Consider the following 12,961-nt stretch of genomic DNA (forward strand, 5'->3'; position numbering starts at 1 on the left):
AACTCTAGACTTAAGACTAAAAATGTCTGTATGAAAATGACACATGATGTTTGACCATCCTGTCCTCTTTAGGGAGACACAGGGGTGGGATTGCCAGGTCCACCGGGGCCTCCTGGACCTCCAGGACGAGTGACGTCTGTGGTACGGCTCACGTTCAATCTGTCTGTTTGTGATAGACTGACCAACTGAGTATTCACTCCATCATGTATCCATCTCTTATTTCACCTCATTACTCTGGCTAGGAACTTTTTAAACAGTTTATTTATTTGGACTCATTTGGGTTTATTCTCTTCTCTGACTGTGTTTTTTGTTTTCAGGAGGGCTCAGGGTTTGACGACTTTGACAGTGACGCAGAGATTGTCAGAGTAAGTTTTTATTTCAGTACAGTTTATTGGACTACAACTACTAATACTACTACTACTAGTAGTAGTAGTAGTAGAAGTACATCTACAGTTATATCCCTCTAAACCATATCTTCATGTCACACCCAGGGCCCCCCAGGACCCCCCGGCCCCCCCGGACAGCCTGGACCCCCAGGCTCCCCCTCGGACGCTCTGGTCCCTGGACCTCCAGGCAGAGACGGGCAGAAGGGCGACCCGGGGCTGCCTGTGAGTTATTCACTGTTTCACGGTGTAAACAGAGAATTGAGTTGGGACCGATGCAATGTGTTTGATAAGTTCTGTTATTAGGTTATTTTTCAGAAGTTTGTTTTCAGACCTGACCGTTTCGACTGCTCACTAGCGCTCTTCCTCAGAGTGGTCATGTGATTTGTCATTTGATTTAAACAGGTTTTGGTGCTGTTTTCCTACCGGTGGAGGCAGGACGACAGCGCCATCTACAGTCCGACTTCCTCAGGACACTGTCCCAGGTGTGTGAGAGTAAAAAAGCCCCATCGTCCCGGTTTATAGTCCCATGGGCACGTTTCCATATTTCGATTTGTTCTTTAATCCAGTGGCGATGTTTGTTGTCGTTTGTCCCAATGATGTTTGGGACAGAAGATAACAAACATTATTGCTGCAGATGGCGCTGTCGTCCTGCCTCCACCTGTAGGAAAACAGCACCAAAACCTGTTTAAATCAGCTGACAAACTAAATCATGTGACCACTCTGAGGAAGAGCGCTAGTGAGCAGTCGAAACAGTCAGGTATGAAAACAAACTCTTGGTCTGGAAAAAGAATCTAACAACAAATTTTCAGATGAACCTCATTAGACTGTTTGATAAGATCCTCGCTCATGTTAATGTGATGACATGTTAGTATTTCAAATTTTCATTTTACGTTAATTTTACGTTAAGTATTGGTGATTTTGTCATAGTGTCATGTGTATGTGTGAGTGTGATGTAGTGATTCATGATTCGATTGTATTCTCATTGTATTTGATTTCTTGATTGATTTCTTTCAGTGACTAGAGCCTAGAACCACAAACATCTTCATTTTCACAATATTCATTTTAGCTGCCCCCATGTTATTAAATATTATTTGTCTATAGAATTGCAGTTTTAATTTCCAGAAGTAGGAGGTTTTAAGCGAGTTCCTACTGTATGTCATATTGCATTTTTCTTTTTGCTGAATTAATAAGAAAGTGAAAGTATTTCAACAAATATTCATGAACTGTGTTGTAAACAAGTACTTTTATGTATAATGTGTCCCCAGGTTATTGAAGAGTGGTTTAGTGCCTCTGGGTCCGGATCCCAGTCTTTTACTGAGTTTGGGTCCAGTTCTGGGTCTGGTCCAGAGTCCTGGTCCGAGTCTGGCTCAGAGTCTACAGTCGAACCTAGCCCTGAACCTGAGATCTGGTCTGGTCTAGAGTCTGGGTTGGGTCTAGAGTCCGGGTCAAGAACTGGACTTGACTCTGGGCTTGAGTCTGGCTCTGAATCCGGTTTTGAGTCTGAAATCTGGTCTGGTTCAGAGTCGGGATCTGGGTATAGACTTGTCTCTGGTTCTGGATCAGATTTTGAGCCTGAGTCCGGATCTGATTCTGAATCCGGGTCTAGCCTTGAGTCCGAGTCTAGAATTGAGTCCGAGTCTAGAATTGAGCCCGAGTCTAGTCCTGAGTCCGGGTCTGGAATTGAGCCCGAGTCTAGTCCTGAGTCCGGGTCTGGAATTGAGCCCGGGTCTAGCCCTGAGTCCGGGTCTGGAATTGAGCCCGGGTCTAGCCCTGAGTCCGGGTCTGGAATTGAGCCCGGGTCTAGCCCTGAGTCCGGGTCTGGAATTGAGTCTGGGACTAGTCCTGAGTCAGAGTCTAGACCTGAGTCGGGGTTTAGAATTGAGTCAGAGTCTCAAATTGAGTCTGGGTCTAGAACTGAGACTGGGTCTAGTCCTGAGTCAGGGTCTAAATTTGAGTCCGAGCCTAAAATTGAGTCCGGGTCTAGAACTGAGTCCGGGTCTAGCCCTGAGTTAGGGTCTGGAACCGGTTCAAAGTCCGACTCTGGTCCTGAATCTGAATCCGGCTCTGGTCTTGAATCCGGGTCCGGTTCTGGTCTTGAATCTGGCTCTGGCTCTGAGCCTGGGTCCGGACCTGGCCCTGGTCCTGAGTCCTGGTCTGGTTCTGGTCAGGTATTACAAAAGTCCCGTTTTAGGGACGGAAAGACAGAATCTCCCCAACGGTTTATGGTCCCATGTTCCGTCCACTGCCTGAAACTTTAACTTTTACTGTTTCTATTCAGAGCTTTTCTTTATTATTAAGGTCCTTTATTTTGCTAAACTCACTTTTTTAGCTCATTTCCTCAACAAAAAAAATACCTGGACTGGTTCTAAAAAATATAAAGGCTTACATATCTACAAAAAAGAAAAAGAAAAAAGTAAAGAAAAAATGGGCATATACTTACATATTTTTATTGGTTTAAAACAGGAATGAACAATATTTTTTTCCACAGACCCCTTGAGAAACAGAAAATATTGTGGAGGACCCAAATGTTTAACTCAATTCTCCATAATATTAATTGTATTTCTTTATAAATATCAGTAAATTGTTTTGACGAGCTGGTAAGAGTTTATGTCATGACTAAGCAATGAAAAAGTGAAGTTGCCTTTTCAAATTTTCGGCTTTTGCTTTGCTCCTACAGATTTATAATGTCATATGAGCTGGCATGTTTTAAATTTACTGGACACATGTAAATTATATGTCTGTAATTAAAGATAAGGATTGTGTCCAGTAGAGTCCAAGTTTTCCTGTAGTAATTAGTCAAATTTGTCATTTAAAACCATCTCTAAAATAAAAGCAAAGCAGCTTTAGTCCCTGCATGAGGTAAAATTATAAAACATGTTTATTTTGTGATTCCAAATGAGCTTAAACGGACCGGTCAGAGTCAAGCAAAGGACTGTACAATGCCCAGGTCTGATTTAAAAGATAAGTTTATTTTTATTATTTTGATTCACACATCTTTGCATAAATCTTTATACTTTGACTCACCCACACCCCTTAATGTCATCTGATCATAATCCAATCAGAAGTGCTCCTCTATGTCTTTAAGAAATGAACAGTTTGTAAAGGTTAAAGTTAATTTAGTTTCATTCAAATCATTTTAATACTCAGAAATTATTAACAACAAACCACATTGCTACCGTCTATAGTGCTTGTAGACTGCCCAGTTCATCTGCACATTGAGTACTACTGCCCTCTGCTGGTGCCTTTTTGTATGTAACAATCAGGAAATTGTGGTCTCATCTTACATTATATTATCACATTACTTTTTTTTCAATGAATACACTATAAAATAACAGATCTAAGGTGTTCAAAGGTTGTTTTAAACCTTGAAAAATGCATCATAAAGGACCTTAAAGCTTGTTTGTGAACATGGTCGTAGCTGCAGAGTTGGGGAGATGTGTCTTTTCTAATTATTAGCGGCTTTTGCTTTCGCTCCTGTCGATTACAAAACCATAAGAGCTGGCATGTTTTAAATATACTGGACACGTCTAAATTATACTTTATGTCTGCAAATAAAGGTAAGGATTGTGTCCAGTAGAGTCCATACTTTGTTTTTTCTGTAGTGATTAGTCAAATTCGCTGGTCTAACTTGTCTAAAAATTTTGATAATAAGATTTGTTTTGTTTTGTAGGGGTCTGATGGAAAAGATGGTGAACCTGGAGTTGCTGGAGAGAAAGGAGACAAGGTAAATGAGACAAACAGAATATTATACACTACAGTGGGGGCCAAACTTTTTTCTCTGGGGGCTCCTGACTGTGATGGGGTTTGGGGGTCGGGTTGGTCGTTTAACAGAATTGTTTGACCCTGACGACGCAGATTATATTCTTTGAAAACCGCCACACTTTCTTTACATATCAGACAAACTGCACGGTCCTTACACTGAACAAAAAAATAATCGGTCGTCCACTGTTCTTTGAAAACTCTGCACTTTCTGTCAACTTTTTGTACTTTAACACTTGCATTTTGTTGTCCTTAACTGCACTACAGAACTCTGCACGTGCGTTGACCATCACTGTTTAATCTCGAGCTTGTCAGTGATGAAAATTACTTAATACAAAAATGTAAATATGTCATATAATTATTTAAATATAAATACTTAATATAAATATGAATATCATTTTTTTAACTGAAAAAATCAACAGAATGCAGAGATGCGATATGTCATTATTTGCCAAAAAGTAGTAAATAAAATAAAAAAAATAGGCCATGACAACTTCTGAGGATTGCCAGAGTGGGCTCGGCTTAGTTTGATGACCCTTGCGCTACATTATTATATTATTACACTGCTGTCTATGTTATAATGTTATTTTCTCATCACAAACAGACCTGGAGTTGTGTTTTGTTTCATTCACACATGTTTAACTCACAAACTCTGCATATTTAAGCTGAGTTCTTCTCTCAACAAAACTGGACTAAAGGTAAAAGGTAGCTGTTGATGACATCACAATGTGGAACAGAGCATTATGAGCATTTTGAGTAGACAGACTAATAATAAAGAATTACTCAAACATGTGTGAATGAAACAGAACGCAACTCCAGGTCTGTTTTTGATGAGATAACAACATTATAACATGGCTTAATGCTCACAAGAGTCACAGATTTTGAGTTTACTGTGAACTGTAATGACATTTTAAGCATATATTCTGTTAATAATATAATATGATGCATAGTGGGCTGTTTAGGCTCACAGCTTAAGGCTCAAGGTGCAAAAAGTAGTCAGTGTACTGTCCTCCACTTCTCCTCTTGACAGCGAGGTAAACTCTGATTCAATGACGAGACACTTGTTGTAGTTTTCACATTTAATGCTCATCTTAAAAATGTAGAGTGAAACTGCAAGAGAAAATACAAAACACATTCACACACTTCAGTACATGTACATTGAGAGCTCAGAAACTTGTAGTAAAACAGTAACAAGAAATTGCCCATAAAAGTTGGCTTATTTTAACATGAAAATAAATACATGCATTTATCACAGATCTGTTTTTATCATTAGTATATTATCTGAGCATGCGTGATACATAAATAACAGACTACTTTAAATAATAACGACGTCTTTTTAACTTACAATTTCGTTTTTAAGTAAGTTATACACTCATGAAATTACACAAATTAAATGTACAAACGTGCTTCTGTAGGAGTTGCACTAAGTTTGATTTTTAGCGAACTCCATTTGTCACCTCGCGTTCTCATTTCTTTTGTTTACTTTTCACACTTCCGGTTTCACGGTCTGGTGTGGAGCACCAAAATAAAAGCACGGATTTCAAAATAAAACCGTATGCATTAAAATGAACTAAAATAACGTTCCGAAAGACAGAACAGTCACATTTTGTCAATTAATTGTTTTTGTTTTGTTTTTTCAGGGTGAACCAGGTTTAAGTGGACAACCGGGACCAAAGGTAATTCTTATAACAAAAGTGATTTCTTAATTCAGGTTTTACATTTCAGTTATATTAGGTTTTAGGTTTGGCTAATTATCTTACGATCTTATGAAGAAAATAACAACATAGATCATAAAACATTTATTTCAAAATTCATTAATATTCAACTTGTAACGCTGATTTGGTCATTTTCCATCTTAGTCTCACCCAGGCCTATGTTACATGTATTTATACGTACATTTAAAACAATTTAATTCTGCAGTAAATCAAAAACCTTGCTGTGTTTTTCCTGTTGTTTCCTCCAGGGAGACCAGGGCCCTGCAGGCTTCCCCGGTATCCCAGGATCAGAGGGTCCTGAGGGGCAGCCCGGTCCCAGAGGTCCCCCCGGCCCCCCCGGACCTCCAGGACCTCCAGGACGGGGATACGCTCTGGACTATGAGGTAAAACAGATCCAAACGATCTATATTCAGGACTAAACTGGTCTCAAGCCAGGACCAAACTAGAACCAAGTGTGAACACATCCTATAAGTTTGCACAATTTTGAAGTATTGTGATTATATTTAGCAACATTTTAAACATGAGAGAAATACTGAATTGTGTATAGTAAGATTGTGTTAAAGTAATAGCTTATGTTTTTCTTTCAGGACATGGAGGAAGAGGTGCAAAGCGGGTATGGACCATTGCTGACCAGAAGTTCACAGGTAGCACACAAATGTATTACAATAACAAGCAGAACTGAGACTAAACTTGCTCTAAATTAGGTCTACACAAGCACTAAACTTGGACTAGACTAAACCAGGACTAAGGTTTACAAATATTTCCAATTTGGGGCTTTAAACAGAGCTGGACTTAGTTTAAATTTGACCTATAAAATGTTTACATGAATACATTTATCTATTTGATTTGTATTTAATATTTTAAGTCAATTTACTGCTTAGTTTCTTTAGATAAGAAAATTTTTTGGAACAAACTGTCATTATGTTTGGCCTTTGACCCTCTTATGTGAGTTCATTTTGGCCTGTCGAGAAAAAAGTTTGGGCCCTGGCCTAGACTAATAGAACCAAAGAGGACCACATATTAAGAAACACTGATTATTATATATTATAAAGTACATTTGACTAAACTACTGCTCTTCCTCAGGGTCAGGCTGGCATCCCTGGACCTCCTGGACCGAAGGTGAGAAAATCATCACTGTTTTTTTATATTGTCACCAAACATAAACTGAACCATTTGTGATTAACTGTGACTTTTATTTCTTTAGGGCAATGATGGAGCAGTTGGTGCCCCAGGAAAACCAGGTCAAAAGGTTTGTCTCACATTATTTAAAAATATTATTATTACACTGTGTCTATTGTCAAATGTTAATTTTATTTTCTATCCTTTCTAAAGGGAGAGCCCGGTTTTATTGGACGACCAGGATTCCCAGGACTGGAGGGAGAAAAGGGGGAACGGGTGAGTTTTTCTCATGGAGTCTGACATCTGTTGTTATTGTTTATCTTACAAAATTACACAGAACAGCATTAAACATATTTTATTGCATGCACTGTTTTAAATTACAGATGTAATTATTGCAAATAAAACAAAAAAAACTTTCAGGTAGTAAATTTCTCATTAATTTTTCCCATAGACTTTTCCAAAAAAAATATACAAGCTTTTCAAGCATTTCTCACAATCTTGCCTCTTAATCTGGATTTTTTTTTACTTTTTTTCTTTTGGAAAACCACCGTGTTATGGATATTAGTATTAGCACGTAGCTGTTTAGCCTCAACAATGCCTTTGAACTCTAATATTAGAATTTTTTTTTAAAGTCTGCGGGAAAAATGAATGGAAAATGTACATTCAGAACCAGAGCAACATGTGAGCGCTCCATAGCAGATGTTCAAATATAAACTCAAAATGAAAAAAATAAATAAATAAATAAAATAAAAATGTAATATTCACGTTTGAAAGATAATACACAGACATTTTTTGGCGTATCAGCTAAAATTATTTGATGTTGTCTCTGTGTTTTGTACAGGGGCCCAGTGGGGACAAAGGTGATCGAGGACAAAAGGTAAAAGCTACATCTATTACTCCATTTACATCTGGAGAAATTAAAATCATTTATAAACTAAATCATGTTTTTTGCTTTTTTTAGGGAGAGGCAGGACGGGATGCAGTGGGCTTACCCGGACCCCCAGGACCCCCCGGAGCTCCAGGACAAATCATCAACCTCCAAGAAGTCAGTGCAGCGTCAAAAAAAACTTATAAAACGCTTCAGATTTTTTCATAATTTCCAGAAAAGTGAAATTTGCTTGTGTTTCTACAGTTTTTGAATGACACAGACGGTGCCTTCAATTTCTCAGGGATTTTGGACACTCTTGGACCAGCTGTAAGTTAAAACAGTGTTACACAAAATACCCGAACTCCTTAATTAAAGATGCACTATGTAACATTTCTTGTGAAGGTTCTGCCACTTGTTCTTTTCCATGGAGGTGTTATTGATTTGGTTCCATAGTTTGCCATTAAATATGTAATTATAGGTGGTTTTATTACTCAAAAACACCTCTCCATAGATCTGACCTGTGACTTTGTTTGGTGGTCATGGTGACAGATAAGTTTAATGTCATAGTGTGGAACATTCTTTCCAAAGCAATAACTTTTCCATGGAGACTGAATCATTTCCAAACTATTTTTCATTATGAATCAAGTTTTTGTTCATCCTTTATTAAGGCTATTACATTAAAGTTAATAAATTGTTGTAATGTTTCAAAGACTCATTAATATTCACATAATTCAGCAATAAATCACACTGTTTTTGATTGTTTTGTTATTCTCAGGGGCCACAGGGGCCAAAAGGAGACATGGGGTTACCAGGAGTTCAAGGACCTCCAGGACTTAAGGTAAGGAAACTCAAAAACAAAATATGAAACTCAAAACAATATTTAAACTGAGCTTTATAGTTAGCGGAGAACGATGGGACAAAAAAAGTCAGATCACAATTTCAGTTTTAATCACGATTCATCAACACTTTGTATTTTTCTACTGCCTTTAAGAAATCTGGTTTATGCTTCACTGTAATTGGTCAAATCCAGCTGTCACTCACTCAGAGGAGAGCCAATCGAAGAGGGAGAGGTGGGCGGGAAAAAGTATCTGTGTTTGAGCCGACAGCTGCGTTAAAATACACAAAAATAGTGATTAGGACCAAAAATTTTACCAAAACAGCAGATCGTCACAAGGATGAGATCACAAATTGAGTATAAAATATTAAAGATGCAAATTATTTATGTTGTATACTGGGAGAGACACTGCAGCCACAATCCCAAACATACTAGAAACGGGTTGAGACAATAATCTGCAATTGTTTTCCATTAAATTTATTTTATTTGCTTTGTTTATTTCATGTCAGGGTGATCGGGGAGAGCCAGGGTTTATCATAACTGCCAATGGGACCATGATTTCAGCTGTTGCAGGACCAACGGGGCCTCAAGGAGAAAAGGTCAGGCTTTATCATTCATATTCACCATAAATAATTCACATTACAATACAAAACATTACTAATTGTGCTGATTTTAATTACAGGGAGATGTTGGTGTAACTGGACCACCCGGACCACAAGTGAGTATTAAGTGATTAAGTGATTTTGACAAAATAACTATAAAAGTTTACAGAGACTAATTACTTAAAGTTTAATTTATGTTTTTTAAATGCATAAAATGAGTCACTATTTCTTTCTAAAGGGACCTACTGGCCCTCCTGGACCAAAAGGAGAGTTTGGATTCCCAGGACGACCTGTAAGAATTATGATATTATTTTTATTGTTTTGTTTTTACTCTAATAACAACAGTCAAACACTATAAAAAATGAAAATAACGCATAGCACACTCAGATGGCCGGTGTCCAAAAGCTTCGTCAGGTCATTATTCTTGCTTTGGACAACAGTACACAAAATGGATCCCAAAGTGAGGTCACCCAGTGAGATCAGCCCGTTCCACAACAAGAAAAAACTTAATATTTACATAAAAACATTCTCATAAAATACAAGAATAGTTTGACCACATCACAAAACGCATCTTAGGTCAAAGTCACAACACTAAACACACAAACACTAACCAGATATATGTGTTTTTCTGATGCAGGGTCGCCCAGGCTTCAATGGACAAAAAGGAGAGAAAGGAGACTCCATTGGTCAGATGGTGAGTGAGAAAATTACCCTAAATTCTGGACTACAAGCCGCTATTTTTTTCCCACACTTTGAACCCTGCGGCTTATACAACCATATATGGACGGATTCTTTGTTTGGCACATTGTCCATTCATATACGGTCTATGGTTTGCTGCTGTCTGTGCAGGTTACACATGGATCTAGCGTTCACATGAAGTTGCTACACTAGTTTGCGATATTGTCAGCGCACTCAAATAGTTTATCGCCGTGTGATAAAATAAGTTATGATGATAAATGAACATTAGTGAGCAGAATACGTTTTACCCGTGCGCGTAAATGGCGAGAATTAACGTCTCAAACTTCAGTAGCCGGACATCCACTCATACCTGATTGATAGAACTAACCCCGCCCCCGAGAGAGTCTGAAATCTGCTGAAATCCTCCGAGACACTGACATGATGCAGACAGGACAGAGGCTCTTTCTGCAGGAGACATGCGCCTAGAGATGGGGGTGATGCGCCGAGGAAGATTCTAGTTTGATTGTGTTTTGAACAGTTATTTTGCGCTTCATACACACACCCTCCTCATGGAAAACACATGAAGAAATGCAGATGATGTAGATTTTAAGTTAACAGACAACTGATGTGGCTGTCGAAGAAGGAAACAGAGCTGCTGCACGTGAACTCAACATCAGTGAGTCGATGGTGAGATTTTGTCGACGGCAGCGTGACAAACTGACTCATTGCAAAAAGACGTCAAAAACTTTCAGAGGCGATAAAAGCAGACGGCCCGAACTTGAAAACGTTCTTGAAGACGTGAACACCTGCAGCTTATATTGAAGTGCGGCCTATATATGTACAATTTTAAAATTTTGTTAAAATTTTGTTGATGTGGCTTATATTCAGGTGCGCTCAATAGTCTGGAATTTACGGTATATTGTTTTATTGTTTTATTTGCATTTGTAATTCAAGATTATGCAAGATATTATGAAGGGGTTACATTAAATAAATTAAGGTGCTAGGTTTTGGATGACAAATAATTTCCTAATGACAAAGTGGAATCAAGCATTTGAGCTCTTAACACGGTGATTCTCAAACTTTTCACACTAAGTACCAGCTAAGAAAATATTCAGCTGTGTGAATATGACAGGATTTTAACCATGTCTTAAACCAGAATGTTTAAAATAAATCTAGTCAAGTCTAAAACAGGACTACAGACACATACAGGAATTCAAAATGACCACCAATGACGCACACACAACACACACATGTTATGAAGCTAAAAAAAAAAAATAAAATAACATTTTGGTCATGTTTTACAGGGACCCCCCGGGCCTCCAGGTCCTCCAGGTCGACCAGGCATCTTCAACTGCCCCAAAGGAGTAAGTCCCGGCGTCTTTAACTCGTGTAGACCGTTTAAATCTGTTTGTAATCTTACGTTATTGTACCTCTTTACCAAATGAAGACAGTGTTCCCCATCCCTCCCAGACCCCACTGCAAAATGCCTGTAAGTCTCCAGACGGTCCCAGTTTAGTCCTGAATCCTCTGCAACCTAATCCTGCATGTGGAGATCTCATAAACCTAGACCTGTCACGATACAATACTATAAATATCAACTTATCACTTAATACATGACAGATGGAGCTATAATTTTGGGATCAATACTTATCATGAGTACTTTTTTCTTCACTAGAGGAAATTTCTGGTTATTTTTCTACACTCTAATGAGATTTGAGCTGTAGAAGGTTGAATTAAGAAATATATATGTGTCAAATTCTGTTATTTATGTACAGCAGTTTGTATTTTTTTAACAAAATTGTACATTTAAAATAATTCTGCTTTATGGTTTCTATATCCTCGTTAATCATCTATATTTACTTCAATATATGCCACTTTAAATTTGTTATCGTGACAGGCCTACACACGTCAACCTTTACCACATATTAACCACTACACAACCTGCTAAATCTGATCAATAATGCATGGTTTTACAAGCTCTGATTTTAGATTAGACCTATTAAAGTAACTTTGGATATTGTAGCAACGTTGGGATTTCTCACTGTAATACTTCAAATGATCCAATAGAGGGCGCAATCGCTCAAGGAGAGAGTCTTGATCAAGTCCTGCCAGCAGTGAAGTTTGTTGTGTTGAAAAAAAAATGCATAAAAAAATTGTAGATTGTTTTAATGTTGCTCTAATTGAATTTTATTTTTATTTTTAACAGTGTGGACATTGGACAGAAAAATAAAAAATCTGTAATAATCAGATAATCCAATAATTAGATCTGATTTTAGTGTGTGTTTACAGCACAAGAGAAATCTGATCAACAAAAAAACGCTGTGCATCCAGTGACACGTGTCAGTGAATGAATGGATTTTATAGTAACTGTTGTTGTATTTGGAAGACAAAATACAATTAATTTTCAAATATCTCTTTAACATTGTAGGAAAAAACTGAGGCACTCAAAAAGTACAAAATAATTAAAAGCCTTTAATACCGCATGGCAGATAAAGTTAAAATCGTGCGGGATTTTAACTTTAACTTTAATTTTAATTATTTTTTACTTTTTGAGTGCCTCAGTTTTTTCCTACTTTGTATCTGAGACTGGTCCCTGCACTGAAGAGCACCAAAAGGACAATTCTGCACAATTTTTGTATATCCAAGTAGCACTCCTGCCCTCAAAGCTTTGCAGCTCTTCAACATTTTCTGTTTTATTTTTGTTTTTGTCACATTTTGTCACACAATTTTTGGCATAGTAATTCTCCTTGTCAAAGTTGGGAACAATCAGAAAGAAATCAGATAATTCACATAAGATGAAACTGTTACAGATCCTTTATTGATCCCGAGGGAAATTCAGGTTTTGCTGCATTTTCACTGCTCGTCTCAGATGTCTTTGTGTCTCAGTCAAAGATCTGAGTGCAGTTTAACAGGAGGACAGGTCAGGGAGGGTCAGCAGATCTGTGTCAGGACAATTTGATTAGAGGAAAATCCAAAACTGTCCCCAATCTGTGTCCTGC

General features: G+C 37.9%; 1 protein-coding gene across 1 annotated transcript in view; it reads left to right on the forward strand.

Moving 5' to 3' along the window:
• The window catches only part of LOC110158336 (collagen alpha-1(XVIII) chain-like), a 206,903-nt gene that overhangs the window by 179,864 nt on the left and 14,078 nt on the right, over positions 1 to 12,961 (forward strand). The window contains exons 13-32 of the mRNA XM_055150759.1: positions 73 to 141; positions 318 to 365; positions 492 to 608; positions 4,057 to 4,110; positions 5,786 to 5,821; positions 6,109 to 6,243; positions 6,448 to 6,504; positions 6,944 to 6,979; positions 7,065 to 7,109; positions 7,193 to 7,255; positions 7,821 to 7,856; positions 7,941 to 8,024; positions 8,112 to 8,174; positions 8,623 to 8,685; positions 9,192 to 9,281; positions 9,365 to 9,400; positions 9,523 to 9,576; positions 9,922 to 9,978; positions 11,267 to 11,326; positions 11,410 to 11,451. Coding sequence (XP_055006734.1) covers positions 73 to 141; positions 318 to 365; positions 492 to 608; positions 4,057 to 4,110; positions 5,786 to 5,821; positions 6,109 to 6,243; positions 6,448 to 6,504; positions 6,944 to 6,979; positions 7,065 to 7,109; positions 7,193 to 7,255; positions 7,821 to 7,856; positions 7,941 to 8,024; positions 8,112 to 8,174; positions 8,623 to 8,685; positions 9,192 to 9,281; positions 9,365 to 9,400; positions 9,523 to 9,576; positions 9,922 to 9,978; positions 11,267 to 11,326; positions 11,410 to 11,451 — 1,245 coding nt within the window. The remainder of the gene's footprint in view (positions 1 to 72; positions 142 to 317; positions 366 to 491; positions 609 to 4,056; positions 4,111 to 5,785; positions 5,822 to 6,108; positions 6,244 to 6,447; positions 6,505 to 6,943; positions 6,980 to 7,064; positions 7,110 to 7,192; positions 7,256 to 7,820; positions 7,857 to 7,940; positions 8,025 to 8,111; positions 8,175 to 8,622; positions 8,686 to 9,191; positions 9,282 to 9,364; positions 9,401 to 9,522; positions 9,577 to 9,921; positions 9,979 to 11,266; positions 11,327 to 11,409; positions 11,452 to 12,961) is intronic.

This window comes from Boleophthalmus pectinirostris, unplaced genomic scaffold (genome assembly GCF_026225935.1).
Source record: "Boleophthalmus pectinirostris isolate CB_2022bp ecotype Guang Dong unplaced genomic scaffold, ASM2622593v1 HiC_scaffold_15, whole genome shotgun sequence".
NCBI classification, from domain to species: Eukaryota; Metazoa; Chordata; class Actinopteri; order Gobiiformes; family Gobiidae; genus Boleophthalmus; species Boleophthalmus pectinirostris.